The sequence below is a fragment of the Cardiocondyla obscurior genome, linkage group LG13 (assembly GCF_019399895.1).
Source record: "Cardiocondyla obscurior isolate alpha-2009 linkage group LG13, Cobs3.1, whole genome shotgun sequence".
NCBI classification, from domain to species: Eukaryota; Metazoa; Arthropoda; class Insecta; order Hymenoptera; family Formicidae; genus Cardiocondyla; species Cardiocondyla obscurior.
This window is the reverse complement of record NC_091876.1, coordinates 3,580,887-3,607,686: the sequence shown is the minus strand read 5'-3', so window position 1 is coordinate 3,607,686 and position 26,800 is coordinate 3,580,887. Positions and strand designations below refer to the sequence as shown.

At 46.4% G+C, this 26,800-nt stretch overlaps 1 protein-coding gene across 2 annotated transcripts in view; it reads right to left on the bottom strand.

Annotated features, from left to right (window-relative positions):
- Positions 1 to 26,800, bottom strand: part of LOC139107503 (lachesin) — a 53,353-nt gene that overhangs the window by 4,104 nt on the left and 22,449 nt on the right. For both annotated transcript variants that reach the window (XM_070665158.1, XM_070665159.1), the window contains exon 2: positions 111 to 314. In XM_070665158.1, the coding sequence (XP_070521259.1) occupies positions 111 to 314 (204 nt within the window). The remainder of the gene's footprint in view (positions 1 to 110; positions 315 to 26,800) is intronic.

Below are 26,800 nucleotides of genomic sequence, written 5' to 3'. Positions count from 1 at the left end.
AAAAAATACTAAACAACGTTTAAGAGTAAATTAAAAATTAATTTTGGCTAGAGCGTTGTGACATTGCACTGTTCAGCGAATAAAAAAAAATGTTCTGTTGTTTTACAAACCTGTGTGGACCACTTGGCAAGGTAGTTTAACCGTACTTCCAGCTTTCACGCGAATGCTTATTGCCTGCGATAAAATTTGCGGAGGTGCCTCGGCGATCCCGGTATTGTCGACCTCTTCGTCGTCTTCTTCCTCGTCTTCTTCGTCGAAAGGAGTGTCACCCTCATAATCCAGTTCCTCTGTACTCTTAGACGGTTTGCACAAGCCTGTAATTAAAGGAAACATATGATTACCCTCACGCGCTTCGATCGAATTGCAACCCTCTCGTATTTTTATTCGGAATTTTCTCAACGGAGACTATGTCACGCGAACAGGCGCCGGGGTGTCTTATTGCTCAATCCACTCCATGTAGAAACCCACGCACTCTTTCAGCCGACCTAATGTCGTGGAACATTACGTCCATAGTTTATATTCACTTCGCGGTGCGCACACCAGCGGCTATGTATGTCGCGTAGGGTCCTAACTTTTTTTTTTATTTCTCGAAAAAGATCACCGCAAATATTGGCAATGTGTAAATATTTTATCTCAATAATAAAATAAATAATAATATATTCGGAATAATAAATGTAAAGAGAAACTGCGATTTTGTAATATTTGTCGAGCACGAAATAGAATGTCGGAACATTTGACGACTTTAGCTGAAAGGCGAGATTGAGAGCATCGATCGAAGGAACGGCGCAATGATTTAAATTGATCAAGGTATACGAAATACATTAAGGTGTGGTTTGCCCGTTAATAGTGTTGTTAGAGTCTGACATTTTTAACCTATTTCTGTAATTTATCTTCCTCGTTTGTCGAGCAAATTTATTACTTCGAAATATACTTTCATTTGGAAATCGCAGAATTGCATGAAAATTGCATCAATCTTTGCGAAACAATATTTCTTCCTGACCTCTTTCCCGATTTTATTAAAGCGACAGCTAGGATTCTATAAAAAAAATAAGATTAAAATAAAGAACGCTTTTAATTAAAGTTTTAAATTAAAATAAAATGAAAAAAAAGAAGCGTGATTATTTTGTCAAAGAGCAGCTGAATGAAAAGTACGATCGACAGTTCCGGCATACGTTCGCACGTGTCAGAACTAGAGTCTCCTGTCGTGAATCAACATGGAAATCTATAGCGACTCATCGGATTGCGAAAGAGAAGAGTCTCTGGCATTTACCGCGGCTAGTCTCGTTCGCATTTCCATTAACGATTCGAGGAACGCCGACGTGATCTGCAGGGAATAACGGACGTGCGAAAACCGCATAATCCATCTTACATTGTGGGCAAGCTTTTTTAACGAGGCTGATGTCACATCGTGACGGCATATCTAAAAGAAAGGACTCGGTAAACCTTGGTCACGTTACTTTTGCGGGACACGTCATCGTCCCGCAGTGCCCTCACGCGCGGTTTTATTTCAGCAACGAGGTCGAGATCGGGGTGGAACGTAGACGAAACGACGAGCTTTCGTCCCGCGAATCAACGGGCGCGCGCGACCGTAAATTACCGGCGTATCGAGAGTGGAAAAACAGTTCCTCGGATTCGCGAAAATGTTAGGGGATGCATATCCCCGCGGACAGGCCGGTTACGGCGATCGAGCAGATCCGCGAGCGTCAGAAATAACTTCCCCGGCGCCGACGAGGAGGAGGAGATGTACGGGTTCGTTGGATCGTGGCTCAAAGACGACTTCCGTTTACGAGATCCCCGATGCAGCTGGAGCCATTCGGATTCTACGTAAAATAGACGCAAGTGAGAGTCACGGAGTTACCAAGCGCAACGGCATCTTTCCATCTTCAACTTTTCGGTACAAAAGCAAGATATATGTATATTTGCTAATTAAAAAAAAATTATTTAAGTTGAGCGATCTATTTTTTTTCTTTTTATTTTTTTTAAATTTTATTTTAATGTTCCTATAGGTGCATCTTGGGAATAAAATTTTTTTTTGTCGGTCTGTCTTCTTAGAAGTGTCTCAAGGCGCGAGAGTATACCCGTGATCATTCGTCGGTTGCCGAGAATGACTTTCGCCTGGTAGCACATGGGGTGCTAAAGGAAACGTCTTAACGATCTCAGAGTTCCTCTTATCGATCGTGTCTTTCTCCCTCGCGTTGGCCGGCCAATGTCTTTGTTTGTTCCGGCAAACCTTACTCTTCCCCTCGTGGGAAAGCGGTGACGCGCGCTACAACCGAGAGGGTGGAAGACACCGAGTTCTCGACGCAAGTTCAGATTCCACAAGCGGAGCGTTGTTCTCGAAGCCGCTGTTTTGCCTCATCCCCGGAAGTTGGCCCTGCGAGTCCGTGCCAACATTCCATTCCGCGAGTACATCGAAGGCCACGTTTTAAACTTCTCGAAGCAAAGTTACCTCTCGCGCAATCTAACATCGGCAGCGATTTACGAACAATCAGAGCCTCTTTAGGTTTATTTTACGTTATCATTGAGCTTGCAATTTCTTTTCTTTCTTTTTTTCCGACAGACGACATAAAGTTTCGGAGCCTCTCCCTTATATTTCGAATAAACTGATACCCTTCGGCGGATTTCTTCGAGGGCATTGACAATCGGATTACAATGTCAACGTCACGTTGACACAGACCGCTTTCGCAACCGTGTTTGACAGCGTTCGACGGCTTGACACACGAATATTGAATGGGTGACGTCAGCCCTCGCATTCTCTCACGCCTTAATGGTTATTATTGCCGGGAGGCACGCACTCTTATCCCCCCGAGAGGTCCCCAAGTCGGCGCACACGCACGCACATGCGTTCGAATACCGCGAAGAAGAGACGTTGGGTGGACGACGTCAACGGAATGTGCAACGCGGTGCAGCATGTTGGAGTGCGTACAACAAAACGGGGAGTGCCATTGGCCGAATTGACCCGTCGGAGTCGTCTGCATGTTTTTGCCGTCTGCACGACTTATTCGATTTGGCACCAGACGAGCGAGCGTTTCCTCCGGATAATAAATAATAAAAAAGAATCGTGCAAAAATATCTACTTTCGTAATTATTAATAACGTTAGCTCTCCTTTCCCTAAGATTTATTTATTTCCATCAATAATAAAAAAAAAAGAACTCGAAGAAAGTCTGGTCCAAAGGAGAGACTTATTTTCGCGTTCGAAATAAACGAAATAAAATCTCAACGAGAAGAAGATACGTTCTAAAACGGGAATCGGAATTTTAATTCTGAACCTGACTTATATCCTCATGTATTATAATTCGTACGCGAGTATCTTTTTAACGAGAATAGAATCGGGATTATAGAACCTGGTGTCTAACGATCTAATTATTTAATACCGATTGCCAGAAGATTATCATTCATATTCATGCGCTTCGTGATCTATATTCGGAGTCAACTGGATGCAGTCGAACGTGGTCAGGCACAGGTGAACGACTTTGCTCCAACAAAACTGAAAGCTCTCTCTCCTCTCTCGCTCTATATCTCAACTTTCCAGAATGACTTGTCCCAACTTCCGCGATCGTCGGCGTGTTTTCTCCCCTCTGATGAGCCGCGTTCTTTTTCAAGAGAGAAACCTCACCGTCGAGAAAAGAGGAAAAAAAAGAAGAAGTTCAACCGTCTTCCCTCGGCATGTACGAATCGGTGTGATCCGTTTCTGCCGTGGCCGGTCTCGCGGGTCCGGTTCGCCACCGCGAGATCAGCGAAAATAACCAGGCGCGGCTGCCGCGAGGAATATAACGCCCGTACGAGAAATAGCGAAAGGGATGACATTCGAAAGCTGGCCGTATGCCAAACGGGAAGATAACGCAGGGTCCGCAGATGCTCCGCCGTCGCCGTCGTCATACGACCCTACTGGCTCCGCGTCGTCGGTGACAGCAAAATGTACAAGAAAGAAGCACGTTCGTGAGAGCGCAAGGCTAAGATATCGAAAACACAGCGCGAAATCTGCAAAGCTAGGCGCTTGGATGTCGCGCAAAAAGAGATTAACAGTCGCGCGCTATTTCAGCGAGGATTTTTCCTTTTTCGTTAAACAAATATATTGCGATATATAGGCCGCAATAAATGTACCATTCTGAAGATCGCGCAAAAATATTACTCATTTCTTTTTTTTTCTTTTCTTATAAATAAAAAACGAGATAAAATGCTGACGCAATAATTTTATCGACGAATGCCTCGTGTTTATCTAAACGCACGCGTAAGGAACTACTCCGCGTGCACGGCAGGACTTTTATCGAGTTCAGAGGAGCCTGATTTAGATTCAGCCCGAGCGCTCTAGAGGCAACACACTCTAGACAGCTCCAAAATCGTCTTTCATCGGATCTTCTCAGGAACTGCCGCCTATTTGGGGACTAACGTACCTCACGAATGTAATGATATTCCGAGAAACCCGATCGGACGCGACGATCTACTGCGCGACAACAAAAGTACGAATTTGTTCGTCCTAACGGACCGTTCTCTCGCGGTGGTCGTAAAACTTGAAGTGCGCGGGGGGTTAAAACTAATAGTTGCGATAATTACCAACTGGAGAATCTGCCTAATGATTTCCGCGAGGAATCTTTGTCTCGCAGCACAATGAACCTGATTCGCAGTACGGCAGCGATCCCGAAGTCCCGTCACGCAGAAGCTCGAGCCCTAGGCGCACGTTCATCACCGCCTACCGATACTTTCCCTTGTTTGGAAAGCAACGTTTCTAAGAATCGCGCGATTAGCCGCGCATCGAAAATGCAGACACGAATCTGAAAATTTGCATGCTATTTCGCTGCATCGCCGCAGGATTATTTATCTCAAAAATGTGCCATCCGTTCCTCCGCTCTTACCTATTTCTTGATTTATTTCAATTCATCGATCACTATCGTTATTTATTAATTTTTTTTAATTAAATTAAAATTATAAAAATTTATTAAGTGAAATAAATCTAAAAATAAAAAAAATAATAAATCTATCAAGTGTCATATTAAGTAATAATATCTGCAAATGACGTCGCCGACTTTAGCTCGATTTTTTTTAATAAATTACACCGCGATAATTTATTAATTTTACTCGGCGCTTTCCATTCTTTGATACGATAGACGTACGGATAATTTCCATCGCCGTGGGAGTATTATTAGGCCTATTTGTTCCTCTGTCTTATCGAGAGCCTTCACGGGAAAGCTCGGTGCCGTATCGTAGGCAATTTAAAAGACCGTTAAATAGTGAGTCAGCTCATGGAGAAAGAGAGATGACCATGTTAAATCGCGCGTGACCGGATCGTTTCGGGTATCAAGAACACGAGATGGTGCTGTGAATAGCATTAATCTTCCCTTGGTTGGGCGTGAACTTGGTAGGATCGGCCGTAATGCGTCCACAAGGAAATATACGCTTTCGAACGGACATTTACCCTCCTTTACTTCAATTTTCTACCGCCCGACTTTTCCCAATTAGCTCGATCCGAAGCGTCGATCATTTTCTCGCAGAGATATCTCATAAATTCGTTGAACTGAGAACGTTCTCTACCTCCCAGAATGTTTCAACACGATTTTTCTTTTTCATTATTCATAATTGTTTAATTCCGCCGTTGCCGGCCTACGCTTTCGCAAACATCAATTAACACGTTATGTATTTTTCAAATAAAGCGCACTCTAAATAATGCAGCGATTATCTTCACCGAGTGCCGAGGAATGTTTCACCGCCGACGCGTTGTATAATGGCGTTATCTTCTTCATTACCGTTCGTATAAAAGAATACGTCGCGAGAAGGAGATACCTTACATCACTTCGCCCACGGTATCGTATCGCATGACGAAGCAAAATAATGTACACCGAAATTTAATCCGACATATTACGCCAACCCATGCAAATGTGATGACACCCCGGTAAAAAAAAGAAAAGAAAAAGAAAACAAAAAAGCACTAGTGCATTCTTGAAAACTCTTGAAAATTAGAGGTGATCATGGGATTGTATATTGAAACTCGATCGAAAGTACGGATTTAAAGTCCAGTTTGTAAGAAAAAAAAAGAAAAAAAAAAGAGAAGAGAGAGGATGACTGCGTTTAAAACATTAGCGTCACGGCGATTTGTTCCGGATGTCGTTCGCCGAAGACCGTTTCATTGCGAGGCGGCGAGGTCAAGTTGAATTATTCTCGGAGTACGCTAAATGCACGATAAATTTTACTTCTGACATCTCCCACGCGTTATAAATCAACTGTCTTATTTCGCTCGCAAATTACGCGAGGCTGTAATTAACGCGGGTGTCCGCGGGGAAACGTGTTAACTGTCCCGTAATCGACGCCGCCAAGGCTTTATCAATTATCAAACTGTTACGTTAACGATGCGCGGCCGATGAAAGCGAAAGAAGAAGAAAACGGTCCGCGTGAAGTGATGCGTTGCTCTCGCAGGCAGATTCCGCGATCCGGCCGGCCGTGCGTGCGAGAGTGCGAATCTTAAAGTGCGTTAAATAATATAGGTAACGTCGGGACCATACGGACGATGGTCGAGATAAGAACGGCGAGAAGGCTCATTCGTTCCTAATGCGTCAGTGCGTGCGCTCAGCAGGTCCGACCTTTAAAGCACGATAATTGCGTCTACCGGCGATAAGCCGACCGTTTAACGCTCGACCGGCCGCGAAATGCGCCACGCACGAAACGTTCAATTTACCGCGTAACTTAACACACCTGAGTCAATCGCGAGTATTGGTACACGTCCCTCCTTCTCTTACAACTGATCCTTATTTGTCGCGGAGTACGCTCGATCCCGTCAGGTGGCCACGTCGCTATTAGATGATGTCATCCTCCGACGTTCCTCGACTTAGACATCCTTAATTACCGGCGCAGTCGTCATTACTGTCACAATTAACGGGACGAGATGGGCGCACGGCGCGGGGCTTACACCGCCCGTAATCATCTTCTTCGCGGATATCTTCCCTCCCGTCCCTCGCTCTCTTTTCCGCTCGCGACGCTCGTCCCATTCACGTTGCCCACTCGCCGTGCTAATTGCTCCGCCGCCTCTTCGAGGAAACGCGTGCCTATTACATTTTCCTCGATAAACGCGATAAATCGTTGGGGGATTTAGTTTATTTCTACGGCAGGCGCGCGATCACCTGCACGCATGGGAACCGCTCGACCGTTATTAATCGCGGACGGATGCCGGCCAGATTAGATCATTAAACAGAGATATCAGATTCGAGTAATTACGCCTCGCGCGAGCTGTAATCACGCTCGCGCTAAGAGATCGCGATGGATTCTAATGGGCCGTAAATACGTTTGCGCGCGTTTACCTCTCGATACAGAGGAGGATTCGATGCAAATCGCGCACCGGGACACAATGTAAGACCTCAACACCCGTTAGTCACGGTTGACCCGCTTGTCGACGGTCCACGGTAAATCACGCGGCGCGGATACCCGACGGGGAAGGGGTTCCCGTAAATCCCCGATGAAAACACCATGTCGCGGACTCGTCCAGATAAAGCCTCGGTCCTTGACACTACGCAGATCGATGCGCCGTTGTGCAATGCGCTGACCGCCGCTCGTCATAAATAGATCCGCATTAATTGATCGGTCAGCATCGCTCGGCGTTCAAAAACAGTCGCATCTGTACTTCGAGATATAAACGAAGATAATAATTAAATTCTCTTCGAACATTACGATTAATTAGCTCCTACAAAAGTCAGTTGCGACAACTGCACCGTGCACTTCCGCATGGCGCACCGTAAAGTTTCGTCGCCCGGAGGAAAAAAGAAAGGTCCAGTGAGCTCTTTAAATTTATGGAGTACTCGACCGCGCGATAGTATCATTTCTGCGAAGACACTGCCGGGACCAGTTTGTCGGGTTTCGTATATGGAAAAGCGGGGCCTCGCTGGAAAGTCAACCGGGCACGCGTTTTGCTTCCTCGGGGAGGACAGCGACGATTGTAAATAATTTTATTGACCCCTTACGTCGCGTTTACGTGACCGATGGACGACAATCGATATTGCATCGTTACAATAGATTGAGTGAGAAAATGATAGCTTTGTTTAAAGGGTTTACGAACGTTATTAAAGGCGCATCTCGACGTCGAAGTATCTCGCGTCAAATTCCTGATTTCATTGCGCCGGTCGATCCGCTTTCCGTGACACGCGACCAGGCTCGAGTCGAGAAAGATAAGGAAAATATGAACGCGCGATTCGATCGATTAGCGTTATGGCATATCAACGGCTGACCTTTACCGCGCGCGTTGGGTTCGACCTTCGTTTCGAGAGCACCTTCATCCTGGATTATCCAAGCCAGCGACGCTACCAATCTCTATATTGTACCTCAAGGCCCTTTCGTATCGCGCATCGCGATCTCGCCGAGGATACTCGTTACGCAGATGCTCGTTATGTATTATCGGATGCCGTTAGGCGAGGGTCCGATCCGCTAGTAATCTCATAATGAGAGATAGTCTGCCCATCGCAGGTAAAACGAATAAAAAAAAGAAAAAAATTAAAGTCCTTTTCTTTTCCCTTTTTTGCTTTTCCCTGCGTATGTAAAATCTGAAGGGAAAGAAAGCGAGGAAACTCGGAGGTAAAATACCTGTCAATCTACTGAATCAAATTGATCTACTTACGCGCGAGTTGTTGAGAGACGTGGAATTAATGATTAAATCGGTAATTTAGTGCCTCGCGTAAATTTCCGGATGCCGTTGCCTCGGATTTTTGCTTTCCATTGTACAGGAAAGGATCCTCCCGATGGCTCTTTGTTCCCGTGGCGCTCCGCGAACCGTTATAAATCACCCTCGCGGCGCAGTCGAACGCATAAACTTACTCGCGGTACGAACCGAACGCACTCTCTTCCGGTTACGCAACCGGTTGCGCTTACGCGAGGCCCCCATTGTCGTCGTTCGCATTTACATGCCGTGGATGCACCCACCCGTTTTCAACCTCATTCATCGCGGCGCCGCAGATGCGATTCAAGGATTATATTGTCTCCTAATATGTTCACCGTTCAGACTCGCCTCTGTCTCAATGGGGATCGTTGTCCCGTACGGCACAAAGTATCGTTCAGAATCCCGGCGAAGCGCGAGTTCTGAATAAGAAATTACGATACGACTTTGGTCGAAGAAGCCCGGCAGGAAATCGCTGCACGGTGGAAAAAAAAAAAAAAAAAAAAAAAAAACGCCAATGAACTTCGTCAAAGGGTTAACGCGACAAGCCGGAAGGGACATTTCCCCATTTTTATTCAACGAGTACTTCTTTATTTTTATTTTATTTAATATTATTCAATCGAAACGTCGTATTTTTAGCAATGGCGATGAATAAAAAGATGAATAATACATGGAAGTAAATCCTATATATAAACGTATATCCTATAACAATAATGTTCGCCATTCAGAAGCCGGGTTCGCGAGACCGCAGCTAACGCGCTCGGGATAATTACGTCGTTATTATAAACGAGGGTCAAGACGCGGGATCATTCTCGCATAGGCAAAAAAGGCGAACGCCGACGTCGCTGAAGAGCTTCTTCGAGCTAAGCATAACCGCGCCCGCGGTTGCTACCGGGCTTCAGTAAACTTGTCCTCTCTCCCTCCGCCTAGAAGCGGCTCTTGCAACAGAATAATAATGCGATGGAAGGTGAAAGGCAGAAAGAACGTACTCGACTATCTGGTTAACAGACTCCAGAGAATTCGACGATATTATATTTTTTTTTTTCTTTTCTCTTTCCTCCTCTTGTTGACCCTGTGAGAAACGATGATACCGCGATGATGAAGTGGGCTCGGGGACGAATGGTTAATATTTGTTCGCCTTTTAATGGCAAACTTTTCGTCGGACGAAACTTTGACGGAGAGAACGAGCGAAGCCGCCTCGTACCGAATTCCTAGCGCGACCGAGTGTGCGGTTTTTTTTTCTTTTTTTTTGCTGGACGCCATTTAGCGAAAGAAAAATTCAGGCAAATCGTACAACGGTGGCGGCGAACTTTGGTGAATTATACACATTAGCCGAGAAATTATCGTGTGTAGTAACGAAGATAATTCCCGTCTACCAAGAACGTTGAGCGAAATGAAAGGGAGAGGCGGGGGAGAAGAAAGAGAACAAGAAAGTACAGTATCGCAGCTCTCCGAGAGAAAGTCTCGCGTGCTTCGTGCACGAAAATGAGTCGTTTCCTGCCTCTGGATCTTTGGCACGCATACCACCGTTCAGCGGGACATTAAGTTGAGTGGACAAATTGAAACGACTCGTTGACGAAATTATTTAAATGAAAGCGCGACTCCGCGCCTCGCGCGAAGATGTGCGTCTCGCATAATTGTTAGCGACTACGCTCGCACGTCCAGCGGCAGCTTGCTCGAGACGTCTGCTTGCGTTAAGAAGCTCAGCGAATGAGTCTACAAGTTGCGCAATCGTGATGAAAAATATAAGAAATAGCGTCAGTGCCAGTGAGAGAATTTTTAAGTAAAACGTGAGCATGTATCGATAAAAGTAATCATAAAATTTGATTGCAAAATATTCCACTCGTATATATTCTCAATGTTAATCTTTGTAACGATGTTATTTATGATGAAAATAAATCTATTTAAATTACGTTTGGCAATCTGGATTCTTTCAACGCCGTCGACAACGGCGTCAAAACGACACGTTTCGTCGTCTCGTACGCTGACGATTTATGTTATATTTAAAAATCTCTCTAATCGATTTACTCCGGCATTCCGAGAGGCACACAAACTTCGAGACGTGCCGCTTGTCAGGAGCTTTCGTCGCGGGTCACGTTTGGACTAATATCGCGCTCGTACACACTCCAGTAATGGAAGAAATCAAGTAACACAGCGGGAACGAAGCTTGGCAGAAGCGCGCGACATTAGCGGGAGACGGAGGGAAGGATTCGCGTAATACGTCGGCTATATCGGGATGGACGGTCAGTCGTATGTTGTTCTGGCGGTTAATTTCGCTGTTCCTAGTTGCATGCCGCACCGAGGTCATCGGCCTCCGGGGCTGAGGAACGAAGCAACAGGCCCGGCTGATTTACATGGTGGCTTAATGACTTGCACTAAATTTAGTCGCGGCCAACGATCAGCCGCCACTCATTGTTCTAATTACCCGCTAACGCGGGTTATAAACGCGGGGACGTGCGCGATCAGTATTACCGATAAAGCACTTGCACCTAATTGCTCTATAAGGAATTCAGAAGTCTGGTCAATCACGTCGAATCGCAGCGTCTCTACATTTTAAAAGTCTGAATCTTTAAAATGCCCGTTTTCTTCTTGGTTGTTAATTGTTGCAAAAAAAGGCGAGGCGGTTAAAAAATAAAGGTACGAGTATATAATTTTCATATTCCTATTCATATAAACGCGACGAACGAGATGTGAAAAGAAAGAAGCCGATTGAATGACTTCTTTGAAACGAGTTACGAGTTATTGCCCGCCGGGTGCATGAAAGACACGTACGAGCAAACAATAAACCGAGTAATATCGCGTTTAATTGATCCGCGCGAAGGAAAAGGGGGAGGCAGGGGGAGAAAGAACGTTGGAGAACCACAACGGATGCTCGAGTCGTGGAACGAGAACAGTCGAAAATGTAGGACGACGGTATGAACAAGAGGGCCCTTTCATCGTCGCTTTTCTCGTTTCCACGTGCGACCGAGCCGCGTGCCAACAACCTCCCTTCCTCCCCCACCCCCGTCCGTTGTTTGCGCACACCGCGTTGTACAACGACGGAAACTGCCTGCGTTTTTAACACCCGCTGCATGCGAGACGCGTCTCTGAGTAGGGCCTATTATTAGGAACGATAGAATTCGTAACAAAGGAACGGGGAGGACAACCCTCGCGCGCCAGACGCGCACCATGCTGTTCCGCTTGAAGGGACCTTAGCCAGCGCAAAATTTTGGCAGCTGCGATATTCACTATCTCTTGGCAAACGTTAACGCAAAATAAAATTAACTATTTAATTATTTTTGATTTTTTAATTTAATTTAATTTTATTAACTGCATATTGAAAATTTGCTTCTTCTACGATCTTCTATTTTACGTTAATTGCGAACGTCTTCGAGATGTCAAACCGAACTTTTGTATACATTTAAAACGGTGGTATTCACCGAGTTGCGTAAATTATGCGTGCACTTAGACCTCCGGCGATAATGCAAATGGGATCGGTGCTCGTCTCCTCGATGCCGGAATTCAGTAGTGTTTAATAGTTCAACGTATTATCGCGTGCTATCGCAAATGCATTCGCGGGACGGAGAAGCGCGAACGGAGAGTTCCTCGAGGAAGAAGCGGCTCCGATATTTCTTGAGGCATTACTCATTTTTATTGGACTCGCGCAATTAAACGAGAGACCCGGGCCGAGCCTGCGACTCGACGCGCGCTCGCTTTCCTCGTATTACGATGAAATCTTATCATCGGGGCTTATTACTTGAGCCGACGATACAGCCTCGGTGCAGTTTCATGCTCTAAATGCCAACGATTTACCGCGATATACGGCCCAGCAGCCCTTTACTTTAGATAAATCTTTATGACGAAAAATATTATCGCGCGTCATTATCTCTTTTTTTTTTACATCCAACGTTATTAAATATGCGCACAGAAAAAAAACCCAATCTATTATTTTACTATTATTTTACAGCTCCGTTACAAGCGATGAGAGATAAAAATATTTCCTCTTAAAAGAATAGAAAGTACCGATCGTGGTGTCGATCGATACCTCCCCCTGGAACGATTTACGCCGTCGAATCGGTTTATTTTCTCGGCGCGGCCACATGCCGGCCAACCGGTCGCCGTAAAGTCGCGCGGCAATAACCGCGCGTGAATTACACGGCCTTGCAACGTCTGACTGCAAACGAAAATAAACTGTCCCTTTCCCGGAATTTGGACCGCGTTGACTTCACCGTGCCTGCACACCGCGAAGGAGGAGAAGGTGGAGGGAGGCGCGGGCGGAAACGTTCCGTTGCGTTTAACGCATCGCTCGGTTTCCATCGAGCCCGCCGACGCAACCGGTGGGCTTGCAACTTTGCGGAAACACCGGAGCGGGATGGCCTGGCACGCCAATAACAGTTAAACGGAACCCCTCCGGCCTGAAACGTTAATATCGCGCGCGCACCCACGGCCCGAGTTTAACGAGCAGAAAAATAGCGCCCTCGCCCGCAAATGGGAAACGCTCCCCCCGTTGATAGCGGGGCTCTGGCAGGTGCTGAGAATGACAACGAGTGGCACTGTTCGCCCGCGAAGAGATCGCCCTTATCCAGCTGTGGCCTAATTCGTGGCCGATGTGTACTTTAGAGTGACGACCGTGCGCGAACGGCCCCTGGCTCTATTAATACGCGAGGCATTAAGTCGAGAGGCTGGTAGCACGCGAGCCCTAATTTCCATCGAAGCCAGACCGTTATCGCCGCTAGCCTCTCTCGCGATAAGCGTTATCGTTACCGCCTCTCATCGACGATTGATCCGTGCCTCTCGCTGCGAAGATTCAATGGCACCGGGCCAACACGCGTGCGACGCTCGCTCGTCGAGCGAACGATATGAAATCCAGTTTAACGTCCTCTCTCGTGACCGCGAAAAGTAACGTCGAATCTCGAGCCTTCGACGCGTCGTCATTGATTACTTGAAGTAATCTGTTAAAATAATTACGATTTTCGCCATCGCGAGCGTAATCGAGCGAGCCCCGTAATCTAATCTCCTTACGAACTTGAGGAAGTCACTTCGTACGTGTTTTCGTACATTTTAAGATAACTCGTTATCGCGTCACGTCCATTAATTTCATACTTACTAATTTAGTTTATATCCTCGTATGTTTGTACGTACGTCGCGCTGCCGGAGTGACGAGATAAGAGAGAATCTCTATTTGTGGAAGTTTAAAATTTAGGTGCTCTCCGTGGAATTTTCATTAAAGTCGAACTAGGAACACCCAATGTGTTAATTGCGCTTTCGAGTAATTGTAAGTATTAGTTAATCGCGTCGACGTCTGCGTGTTTATTACGTCTCAACTGGACGGGACGGACGACGCGACAACGAAAGCGGGTTTAATTCACCGTTGACATCATTTTCCCTGACCCAGAAACCGCTAAATATTCAACGCGCCACCGACGCGACGACCTTCTTTCCTCGTGGATGTCACTATTTTCCAATTATCCGCGATGCATTCGAAATATTTGAACAGGCTCCTGCTCGCCGTACTCGAACACGTGTACGAATACCTTATCGCCCGATTGGAAGAATATATTCATAAATAATAATGAAGCGGCTGTTAGACTTTGCTCCGAAAATATATTAAAATACATTAAAATCCCGCGCCGCACGTCGCGCTCAATTCCGCAGAGCGAATTGCATTCCTCGGACAAGTGCATTAATATATTTAAAGACGTTGCGTAAACATATCCTCCCGGGGTAGGAGAATCGCTATTGTGCGCTTTTTGAGCCCGCGCGGCGGTAAATCTGCGGTGATTGCCTATAAAAACCGAAAGTGACGCGTCCGCTGCATGCGCACATGCGAGAAATACGACTTGCGAAAACACGTTGGCGATGGTGCGAACGTCGACGGTGCTCGAAGTAACCGGGCGGTACCGGCGCGAGTCTCGAGCGTTCCTCGTCGCCGGCTTTCAGACCGGCATGCCAAAGTGGTGCCGAAGTGATGCGCATCTCCCGGCAGGCCGGCCCGCTGACGTTTTCCAAGTATCGCGCATCAGCACGTACGCACCACCCGACTGCTCGGTATTCGAGTCGGGCGATCCGTCGTCTCTACGCCTAAAAATTCATCTACGAACGCGGAGCTCTCGCGCGCGGAGACGATCGTATACGGAGCGAAGGGGGGGAAACAGACGGAAACGCGGCGGAATGCGGTTCAACGCCCTGCGTCGCGATGGTCCTCGTGATCCGAAGTGCGCGCGCGAGTTCTCTCTTTCTCGTGCGATGCCCGCGATGCACGGAACATCCCGGACATAATGCCCACCACTGTCGCCGAAGTGTCGTCGAGCATTTACGCGGAAAGGAACCCCGGCTGATAGAAAAGCTGAGCGTGCACGAAAGATTTACGACACCGAGGGACTCCCGCGGTAATGCGACGCAGAACGCGTGGAATTCCACAAACGAGGCGCAACGCGGCTGCTGCGCCTTGAAAAATGCCAGCGCGCTAAACGCGTAACGCCATCGCGGGATAAATTATTAATAATTTCAACGTAATGAATAGCTATTTGTTGAAATTGCACGAAGCTGTCGCGTCTAATAAAAGTAATACCCTCCTTCTCGCGTGCACTCCACAGTTCTGCTTAGTTTATAAATGCTTCGCTTCACCTGTTGCCCACTCTTTATTTGCTTAATGCGAGGGACTACAAAATGTATTACATCGTTGATTGCTAAACCGTGCGCAACGTATATATAGCTGCGTCGCATATTATGCATGTAACAATGATGCTCGAAAGCCATCTCGCGAATCGCGACGAATTTTAATGAGCCGCCCCGACACGGCATTATTCACGGAACAATTCGTCAGCCCGTTACACACGCGGGCGCTTCATAATAATTATTTATCATATGTATACCTGACACATCCTGCCGTGCCTTCGCACAGTGCGAACGACGGACGCCGCGACGCGAGATAACGAATACTGATGTCGAATTTGAATAATTATCGCCGAGTCTCGCCTCACCCTCACTTACATAATAAGCGCCGGCTTGCTAAAGTACGGTGCCTCGATTTGAAATACGGTACCTTTGAGATTGCTTCGAGCCCGACAACGTGGAGCGAAATAAAGAATGACCGCGCGCGAGTCTAAAAAGTATTTTTCGCATATCCAATTTCGAGGTGATCTGCCGTCAAAATGAAAATGGTAAGCGATTACGAGCAAAAATCGACGACGAAGCTCAATTCGCGGCGGCGGCAAAACGAGTTTCAACGTAATCGCTCGTTTGAATAAACTTTTTTCTCTAAACGTATGCGTGCATACACCGAGCGATAATGCATACCCAAACGAACAGCGAAACGCGAGCATTATCATAGAAATAAATCATTACGAAAATAACAGACCGACGATACGCATAGGCGGTGAATGTTCGGGGTCATCGTGTTGTGCGTAATTCTAGGTGGCGGAGGCAGGGGATGAGAAAACGGGGAGAAATCAGTCTTCGGCAATCCGGCCGGCGCGGTATCTACATGCGGTACATGTGCAATGTGTGTGTGAGATAACCGAAGGTTTAGATATTTTATTTAAAATAGAAAATTTACATTAAATCGCGTTCCTGGATGGGAATCGAGAAGTGCAAACAAAGGTGGTCTTATATGACGAAATCGAACGCCGTCGGTTTTGCGTCGCGGCGGTGTAATTTGATTCACGGGTTCACAAAAGGTGGTGGAATTGTTAAATGACGTTAAGGTGTAAATCGAAGAAAAGACTAAGAGAGATACACGATGACACGGTGTGGGCAGGTGTTCCGAAACCCGGGACCCCGGTGGAACACGTATTCTTCGAGCAGGTGTCTCAGCGGGTTAGTCGTATCTCTAATACGTCTCTCGCTTCTCGCGTGGCGAGGACGGTCCATTAATTCTCGGCGATTTAATTAATCGCCATTCGCCGATCACGAAGCTTTCACTGCTTCTGGAATTCCACGCACGCGACATGTCCCGTCAAGCTGAACGAATAAGCGAAAAGAATCGAGGAAGGTCGGCTCTATCGATATACATGATCAAGATATGCCTACATAGGTACGCTTTTAACGTAAAATGTGATAAAGATTACGGTGTAATTAGAAAAAAAGAATTATTTTTTCTTGTTATTTTAATAATTAAATTATTAGCTTGTGAGATAAATTACTCTTGAGTAGCTGGAAATTTTATACGCGTGTTAAATTCAAGCCGAGATAATTGATTAAAAATATTTCCTTCTCATTCGTGAGATGTATGTATTACACTTAGGTGTGGCTCTTCATATACAGATTCTAGCTCCCGACCTTTCTGCACTTGGAAGACATTGTCCCGGATTAAAACTGGCACGAAAAATTTTCTCATTCAGTTTGAACATGCTAACGAAATGCCTTTGGAATTCGCGCAGTGGAAAAGTTCGCAAAGCGGCTTAAGATAATCTTTGAAAGGGATGCCCGACATTTTAAGGGAACTGGCGCGTCCTAGAAAACGTTGGAATGTCATACGACCGAGCAGAGCGATAGGTATCGATAGCGCGCGTCTTCGAACGTACGACGACGAAATAAAATACGTGACGGTCAAGCGACAGAATTATCAGTTTTTCACGAGACCTCGGGCGATGAAACGTTTATTGTTCGAGAGGCGTGTTCGTTCGGCGTCTCGGTCAGAAAAAGAAATTGCAGCCGCCGCGCAGTGGCGATAAGAAATAACTGATGAGAGTATACACGTATGTATAATGCGATTCGCGGATCCCCGGATCGAGCGGCATAAGTCGTTCCCTTAATGAATTCCCTCGGTCGTCCTAGGAGCAGCACCGCGCACGATTCAGCTCGGCGGCGATAAAGCAGGACATAATAAACAGCCCGTAACATGCGGGTAATTAAGTCCAAGAACGCAGTCCGAGCGTGCCAGCGATCCATTCCAAATGACAATGAGCTTTTACTACCGCGGCCGGCCTCGTTCCGCCGTCCGTGTGCGTCCCGAATCGTTCGCGTGTGCGTGCAAATTACGCGCGGCATCGACATTTTTCATCCCTCCAAAATAGGGCCAACCGCAGGGAGTCACGAGACGGGTCGCGCGTCCGCCTTTTGTTCAGTTTGCAAACGTACGTTCCCCCCTTTAATCAAAGGGCGCGTTTATGTTTCCGCCACTCCTAGGCAATCTGCCGCGTGATATCATTGGACTTATATCGATTTTCCTTAGGTTAAAAACTGCAACGATTCTCGGAACAATTTAAAAGCAAGGGGGAGGAGGGCGAAAGGAGGAGAAAAAAATGTTACTCGACGATTAAATGGGATGGGTTCGCTTCGCTCGAGAATCCTTGGATTATCGAGAACGAGTAAAGGGTGAAACAAGGTGGGAGAGAGAGGTACGATAAAATGCATTAAAACGCATTACGTGAATATCTCGTTTCCTCGCGCAGAATAATCACCGAGAAAATTCCATTATATGATTGTATCGTACGAGAGCGTCGAAGAGTTGATTTTTTTTCTTTTTTTTTTCTCTCTCTTTCCTATATTGAATACTGCACTTCAAAGTCTCACCGACAAATTCTACGCGGGGTGCCGAACACATTGCGAGAGCCGGGGGTGGACGAGCGAGGGAACAAGCATCCTGCGTTTCCAAAAGATAATTACTTCTCCGCTCCTTCTCCTCTCACGCGCTTCGACTCGTAGTAATAACAAATTTCCGACCACGTGGATAAACGAAAGGCCGGCTCTGTCAACGCGCACAGGCGATACGACTCCGCACTTGAGTCCTGTTCAAACGATCCGCGACGTGTGATGCCCTCGGAGCACGTTGTCACGTCGCGATAACTACCTTACGAGGCGCTAAATATAGCGTAGAAATAACTCGCGGGATTTGTTTCGCGACAGTTTGTTTTACATAGCAATTATATACAAATAATGAAGAGTAATTTGAGCTGGTCGCTATCAACGAAGTATATTTACAAGAGGCAAGCATAATTTCAAAGTAATTTAAAATATGCTCTCAATAAAATCTTTAATATCGTTCTTTCTTTTTTATTTAGGTCGGCAATTTTAAGTTTTCTTTTTTTTCTTTTTTTGCTACAAAAGTTTTATCGCCGGGACGCAATGCGACGAAGTGTCGAATGGCAGACGATCTCACGAAGGGTGGCAGTTTACGAAAGGCTATATCCCGCCCTGTAACAGCGCTCTAAAGATAACGCGGCGGCTGGAATGACGCGATGCGACTGGAGATGTATCCTGTATCATGCCGCAGAGTGGAAGGAATCGTGACTAATGGTACCTGCCGATGGAAGAATGGCTCCTGCTACTCTGACGCCGCGGAGTAGCAGGTCCTCTCTCTCTCGCAAGCCTCCTTGCAACGACGTCTCGGCGCTACACGGTATGGACCACACAGCCCAAGTATTTCGGAAAAAGGATATCGCTTCGCAGGGGCGTTGTAAATGAGCTTGTAAAATCAGAAACCGACAAACTACGCCTATCTACTGACATTTCTCGTCGTGTTCTCTTACCGCACTTAGGTAAGAAGCGAACGACACTCGTTCCGATAATAATAGCAACTTTAATTTGACACTTAACATGTCGTTGACTTGAAGCATCTCTTGAGATTTTTCTCGGTTCGCGTCTCGTTTGAAACGAGAACGCCGATAACGTTATTACATATGCGTACATGAATCATTAACGCGTCATTGAAAAAATTATCTCAACACTTTCCTCAACGTTTACGCTTCTAGTTGTAATTTAAAAGTTAACTAATGATATCGTCGATCATTACCAGTTGCGTTCGCGTGAAAGCAACTTACCGTAGACTAATCAATTGCGAAAGGAAAATTGTGACGACCTCGAGAAAGCTGAAATTTTTGTTACGTTGAAGAGCACGTGCCGTTCAATTCCTAGGCGTTAAGTATACTCGATGAGTGAGCGTTCGATACGGCGAAACGTGCGAGAAGCATCGTAACACGTGCGCGTTAAATAAAACAAAACGAAGGTGGTTGGCGTAAAAACCCCCCCGAGGAAATATTCGGCCCGAGTGGCTTGAAGGCGTCGCTCAACCGTATCCTCCTCTCGTAATTGCCCATAGTTTCCGCGCGCGGTCGTTAAGCAGCCGCAGTTTTTTAGAACGTTTAAAACCACATCGCAGGTAATTTATTCACACGCTCGGCGATCTCTAATATTCTCCCGACCGCGCAATAATTATCTATGACGATTCGAACGAAGGAAAAGATTTACCCACCCATTTCGACTCGGGCGGCGTCGAGAAAAAAAATCCCGCAGTCTCCCGCGACTTCATGAAGAATTCGCAGAACGAAGAATAAATCACATTCCGTATGGATCAACGCTGATCGGCTCGCTAACGCCTGACGATTATTTCCCCGTTACTTCTTTCTCGGATTATGCACGTAATTTGAAGAATCACGCACAGTGTTGGGTCTAATCATCGTTATTATCGAGGCGATGCTTCGAGGATGCATTTCGCCCAGGGCTTGGAAAATCGGTTCCCTATTTCGCAACCGTGCGAGGGTGCTTCAGGGTTTTTCACGTTCAACACTCGGCAAGCCGAGCGTAATTTCGCATCGAAATTCATTCGCGAGGCTCCTCAAGTTGCGGGAACCTTCGTGCAAAGCAAAGTCTTTGTGAAGGGTCAGTCCCGGATCGCGCGGCTCGCAACTGCCGCCGATGAACGCCATGAATACGATCCTTAGTCCGTGCCGACCGGATTCGCATCGGGTTAAACCATGCCTCTTGACCGAGAGGGCCCTTCAGGGAGCACGTAGACGGTATGTAAACACGACTTGGCAACCTTGCCGTCGTCGTTTCGCCTCTTCGTGTTCCTCTTCGTCTTTGTTCATCTGGCCTTTCCCCGGCGTTCCGTTCGCGCTCGACGGGGCACGTTTTCGCCCGGTATATATGCCACATACTCGTACCGTTCCAAATTCGTCGATGAACGGTGCCGCGCGCGTCCGGTGAATTATGTTGAAGAAAATCGACGTTATTTACGACGGCATCAAATCTGAGTTACGAGCGATCCTTTCGGGAACCGGACGATGTCCTAGGCTAAGCGGCAATAAGCCGATAAAACCGCGCGGGCCTACGTTTTAATTCGATTACAAATAAACTTTAATTTTGATATCAGTATTAAATGCGTATTCAATATCCGAGAGTCGAAGAATCTCGCGGGGGGTTCAGCGGAAAAATTACGGTTCTTATTAATCAAAATCAAAGTCACAGCGCTACGTGTAATTTAAATCGATAAGGGAGCAGTGAAATGCGAGATATTGCATTTCATCGGCACGTCCGCCGAGATTACGGCGAAGCGATAAACGGCGGTGGACACCCAACGCACAGATGCATCTCGCGGGCGCGACTCGAGCGCAGCTGCATCGCCGGATGCGATGGAGGATGCGCGCCGTACGCGATCCCTGGATTCCAACGGCGCGACGTCGTTTAAAAAGCCGCGGCCTAACGCCGACCGGTCGACCACCGGGAAAAGTATTACGATCGCTGTACTCGGAGCGTTGCGCGCGAGCCAGCGAAAAACCGCGCGGGGCGAAGTAAAACGCGCAGGCGACCGATATATCACTACGCCGGTGAACCATCTATTAAAAGATAAAGTGGCATAACTGCCCGTTATCTGCGATTAGGTGGAAGCTGCGAGAGTATCTCGTGACAGCAGATCAATGACGCGCGAGCGTTGGCCAACACGCCGAGAGAGCGCCGCGATGCGCACTTTATAATCGTTCACGTGATACCGTCGATCGCGAGGCGTGATTCTACGGTATGCGATTAGACGGAGAGGGACCGAGATTGCCTCACTGCTTCCGTCTTCCTCGTTAGGACCGATAACTCGTATAGATATTGTTACACCAACCGGATTTGGATTACAGAGGTATAAAGCTAACGGCGCCGAAGTCTGACTCTGTGGTCATTATATCGAAAGAAAGCGACATGTTATTTTTTTTTTTTTAATAATAAACGTCTAGATAGAAAAATTGAGACTCGTGTTTCGACATGTGAAATATCGAAGGTACCCTAAGCTGACGACGAAGGCTTATCTTTCGATTAGTGTAATGCGAACTTTATCTCAAGAGAGCCGGCGATAATATTAAGATTACTTTCACGATAAAGCGCGCCGAAAAGCGTTTTGGAGGACAATTACACATTTTTCAATTATCAAACTCGTATCTTTTCAGACGAAGATCAATTTGGTTGTAGAGAGAGCGAGGGTTAATGACGAACGGGACATGTAACAACACCAGGATGATGTACGGCGAGGCGCATAATCGGCGAACTATGAACGCGGTCATCTACTTGAGTCAATGGGCCGCAGTCCTTAACTATGCGCGTATCCACTTACGAGAATGCAGCGAATGGGCTTTTACACGAGGCGCAATCTCGCGTTCTTAATCAAACATCGATCCTGATGGTCGTTATTAACCGCCCCGAGGTTCAACGGAACCTCGCGTGACCAGCCAGGGGATCGCGGAGCGGCCGACTTTCCGCGGATGTGCCGTTTTAAAACCGAAACCGTGCTAGCCAGCCAGATCACACCGCGGTTGCATACCGTGGCATCTTCCACTGCAGTGAATCACACGATCTAAAAATACCGCCCCGAAAGTTCCTATCCATTCGGAAAAATAGGTCGCCGCGAGCGAAGATCTTCCTACAACGCACGTGACGTTTTTTTTTTTCGACGAATGTAAAAAAAAATTAATAATTAATAAAATAAAATAAAATACAAGTACAAGACTATTTTCTCTACTTTTTTCATTCCCCTTTCCACTCCTCGCGACACACTTTGCTCTAATTGCTTTTCTACGCGGGATACGTTTCGACGACGGAAAGAAAACCGCTGTTACAGTTTTATCGGAACGGTATTTTGTGAGAAACTGTTCGATCGAATGGATCGCTTAGCTCGCGCTAGCTTCTTGGCGAGCGTTTCTAATCACCGGGTGTCGCAACGACGGGTGTATATTCGTTTCTAACATGTATTTACTCCGTTATGCGGCATGGGCGTCTCGTTTGCCCGGTCGTACCGGCAGGATCAGCCGTTGGCTCGCGTCTCTATGACACGAATTCCACGAACGATGCGCGGATGCACGTTACCATTTCACATAGCGTTGCATAATACGTCGTTAGGAGTTTACGAGATGGACGAATAAATGCTCTCACGAGCGCCCGTTGAACGTGACTTTTTGCGGTATTGCGCTTTACACAAGCGGCTGTCGTGTCTGTGGCGAATCTAAAGACCGAGGAGAACAAGTAATGGGACGGTAAGAACGTAAGCACGCTTTCCAGATGTAAATTATCACGGCGCGTTAAACAAAGAGTCGCCAGAGACGTAAAACTCGCAGTCAATAATCTCGTAATGGAACACGACACTCTTAAATTTGTCCCCAAAAATCCAAGCGAATATTTGGAGGCATTCCAAATTAAGATGCAACCTGAATCGATGCTATTAGACCTCGCAAATAGATTCTTTTAGGTTTCCTAATCTTTCTGGCATCGCCAAATGGCCTGCTGTAAAATGTTATCTCGCGACATCTTTTTTCCGAAATCGCTCTCCGTCTCGCGGTAATTCTTCCACCATGTGGGAACGCATTTCGACGTTGCATTGTGAACGCAGGAACCCCCGAACATTTAAATCAGCGCCGGTCGTATTTCTCGACGTGCTCTCTCTCGCAGATGGTAATCGCGAGCCCTTAAGTTTTTATCGAGAAGGTGAGAAGGGCGACGGTACAAGCTGCGGTTGGCTACCTAGCCTGCAGCAGCGAGCGGTAATGATTAATCACGAGGCGGTCTCGGGATCTCAGGTAAGAATTCTTCTCGCAGGCGCGACGGAACACGAACGGGCACGCACGATTACAAACGTGAAAGCGAAAGGAAAATCGTGTCGTCGCTTGCTCTCCCACGGAATCCCGTTGAGAGGAGGCTCTTACATAATTACCCAAGCGAGATGTGTCAATAAAATTTCGTATCAATGAAGTGACGAAATACCGAAAGAAGATCTCGCGGTCGGCCGTTCGTTATTGTAAAGCGCGTCAGTTTGTAGCGCAAATCTTCCGCGGGCCAAATATTAAGCCTAGAAATAATTTCTCGTTATAATTATTAATAAATCAAAGGGAGAGTGGGCCGTAATTTTATTCGTTTATTTTTTTTTTTTTTTTGTTGAAGTATCGCGTCTCTCAATCGCGATAAAACGCGTCGAAGTAAAAAGCCACGCGGTAAAGAATCCACTTCTGAAACTCCCTGAAATCTCGCGACGCATTATCATCGGCCAAGTGCATTTGGCCGGATGTGCGTGTGGAAACGGGCTTATCCGGGAGAGCAGCTTGATGCATCGTGTAAACAATGCGTATCTGAGTACACCTCTCCGAATCCATGATAATCAAAGCAAATGTCGCGACGCGACGGGTCTCTCGAGAAAAGCTGATAGCAACCGTGGCTTCTACCTTCCTCCTTTCCTCTCTCTCTCCTTCTCACCCTCTATTATATGGCTTTAAGGGCTCCTTATGTCGAGTATATCTACCAGAATGTTTGTAACCGTCGTCAAGTCGGTTCACGATGCACTCTTTATTTCGGCCATAAACGTCGCATAGGAGCCGCTGTAAAATTCTTGCAGACGGCGTTTTTATCGAGAGGGAGAAAGGAAGGAAAAAAAAAAAGAAAGAAAAAAAGGAGATATAAGAAATATATAGTCCTCGAAAATATAATCCCGAAATAAATTCAAAGAAAAATGCCGCCGCAAAGGTTAGCCTTTGCGATAATGATTGAAATCGACATGCATGTGTTCCAGTGTCGCGCAACCTCGATGTAAAAATTCGATACTAATGATAGTGTGCCGACGCTGATACATAAGTAGATAAAATATTTTTCAAATACTTCAGCGATATTATCTCGCGTGCCTTTCCTTACTTCAATTCAGCTAAATAATGTCGCAGCGGCAGCGCTGCGAATTATTTTCTGCGAATAAACGGTCCTCATAAATACGAATCGATTAAAGTACGACATTAAACAGCAGCGAGTCAGCAATTTGATCGGTATCTATAATTTTATTTTCATAGCTAGCTATAATTACCACGTCTTTTTCTAATTTAAAAGAGAAAAAAAAAATTTATGCAGATTTTTTAAATCTCGCACACGTTGCCTCGCACGTACTCCCACTCGTAAATATTTCCGACGCTAAACGATCTCGCGCGCGTGTTTTCGAAATTTACTTGCGTCCTTGAAACTAATACTCCACATTACGAGTCGACAATGTACGCGAAACATGTTTCGCGTTTCGCTTTATCACTTCACGGTTGCAACGAAGCGCGGTATTTCTTCGTGTTTCGTAACGAGCGGAGAAAACACGTCGGCAACGTGATCAGATTCAACGAGGAATAATCAGCCACGCAGGCCCCGCGTCAGTTACTCACGCATTTATCCGCGTACCCGCCGTTCCCGAACATACATACATACATACATATGCTCTCTTTAGCCGACGATAAACCTTCTCCGTCCACCAGTTGCCTCCGTTATTAAGATAAGATCACGATCACGATCACGATCACGATCACGAATCTCTCGCGTATTCCGAAACGTTACGAAACGCCGGGCGGACCGAGGGACTTTCCTAAGGGTCGGAGGATTGAGACATCCGAATTATACTTTGTGAGATTTCGTTTCTTTATTCCTCCACTTCTCTTTCAGGCTTATGCCTGGGAACCGCTTAAGAAGATACCACAGGATAAGCACAGGAAATCTTTCGGGGCACCCTAATAATCATACGTATTACTTTCGAAATCGTTTAGACACAGACGTTTAACCGTGAAGGGCTTAATATGCCCTAGGAAAACGGCTCGTGGACCGCTTCGGTCTCCAACGTGTCTCGTCTTAGACCGACTTACCTAATCCCGATAAGATTGAAACGTATACGAATCTCGTCGTTGCTATTAACCCGCGACCACCCACGAGACGAGGAGTCGCGATCGGCCGATTCATCGAAATGAATCATGGCAGCGGCGAGAAAGCTGTCCACGTCTGCGTTCAGTCTGACGTCGATGGGATACCGAGACGAATGCGCCAGACGGCGATCCGCGTCTTGCGGATTTCGCGATAACGAAAGGCCTTTCCACTCGCGCCGGCCGCGCACGAGAGAGGCAATTTATACTTAATTAAGAGTAAGAGTAACTACGGAGAGTACAATGCCGACTTGTTGCGGCGAGGAAGCTCGATCTCCGTCAAAGTGTGTGCGCGAGAGAAAGAGAAATAGAGAAAGAGAGATACCAAAATGGTCACGAAGCGTGATGTGCGTCAAATCACATGTTAAGAGACGGCCTGATTGAGTACCAGACGTGAACTCGTCTCTTGGTCTGTTTATGAATGAAATGAGTAACGTAAATTGGAGTGAAAACCGTACGCTATTTATAAGGTCGTAAATTAATATTAAAAAATATAAAAAATTGTTTAATCTATGGCAAATATTTTCAATTACTCTAGTATTAATTTAATATAATTTTTTTTTAAGTATTGTATATGTTTTACAACTGATTTGGTTCATAAATATCGTATCAAATATTACTTTATAATTCAAGAAACGATTATGTGATCTCGCGAAAAAAAAAAGAAAAAAAAAACCGTGCCAATACGACTTCATTGAGAATGATCTACGCAACTGACCTCTTGGCCCTGTTGTCTCACCGATTGCTAATGTTACGCTTGACATGTGAATCATTCTTAAATCACGCGAGGCGAGAGCGACGCAACGAGATGCCGATAGCAGTAATAATGTAGGCGGGGTGCCTTCGTAAATGGGCGCAGATTAATTTTTCTTGCTTTCAATTTCGCTCGCGGGACTGGCGGCGGGACCAATGAAAAGTGTGTGTGATCGAGTACGACGGAAGGCGAGACTGCGGTGCCGCCGCATGAATAATACGCGAATGTGTCATACGAATGTGTAGTACATATCGCGTTACGCTGTCGTTCGTTTAAATGGAGCACGGCCGTCGCAAAAAAAAAAAAGAGAAAAAGAAAAAAATGATTGATCGACTCCGGAGAGCGCGGTTAAGCAGGGACACGGGGTTTTTATCCGATGACCCGAGACAGTATCATTGACCGCCCGGGAGAAACGAATTATCGATGAAGTCTGTAGATTCGAGAGATTCGCGTCGTGTTTCCTGCGGTTCTTTCCGGAATTCTCGCCGGGATTCCCGTCCCGAAGTGCCCAAATCGTAAGACGCGTCGAAGGAATG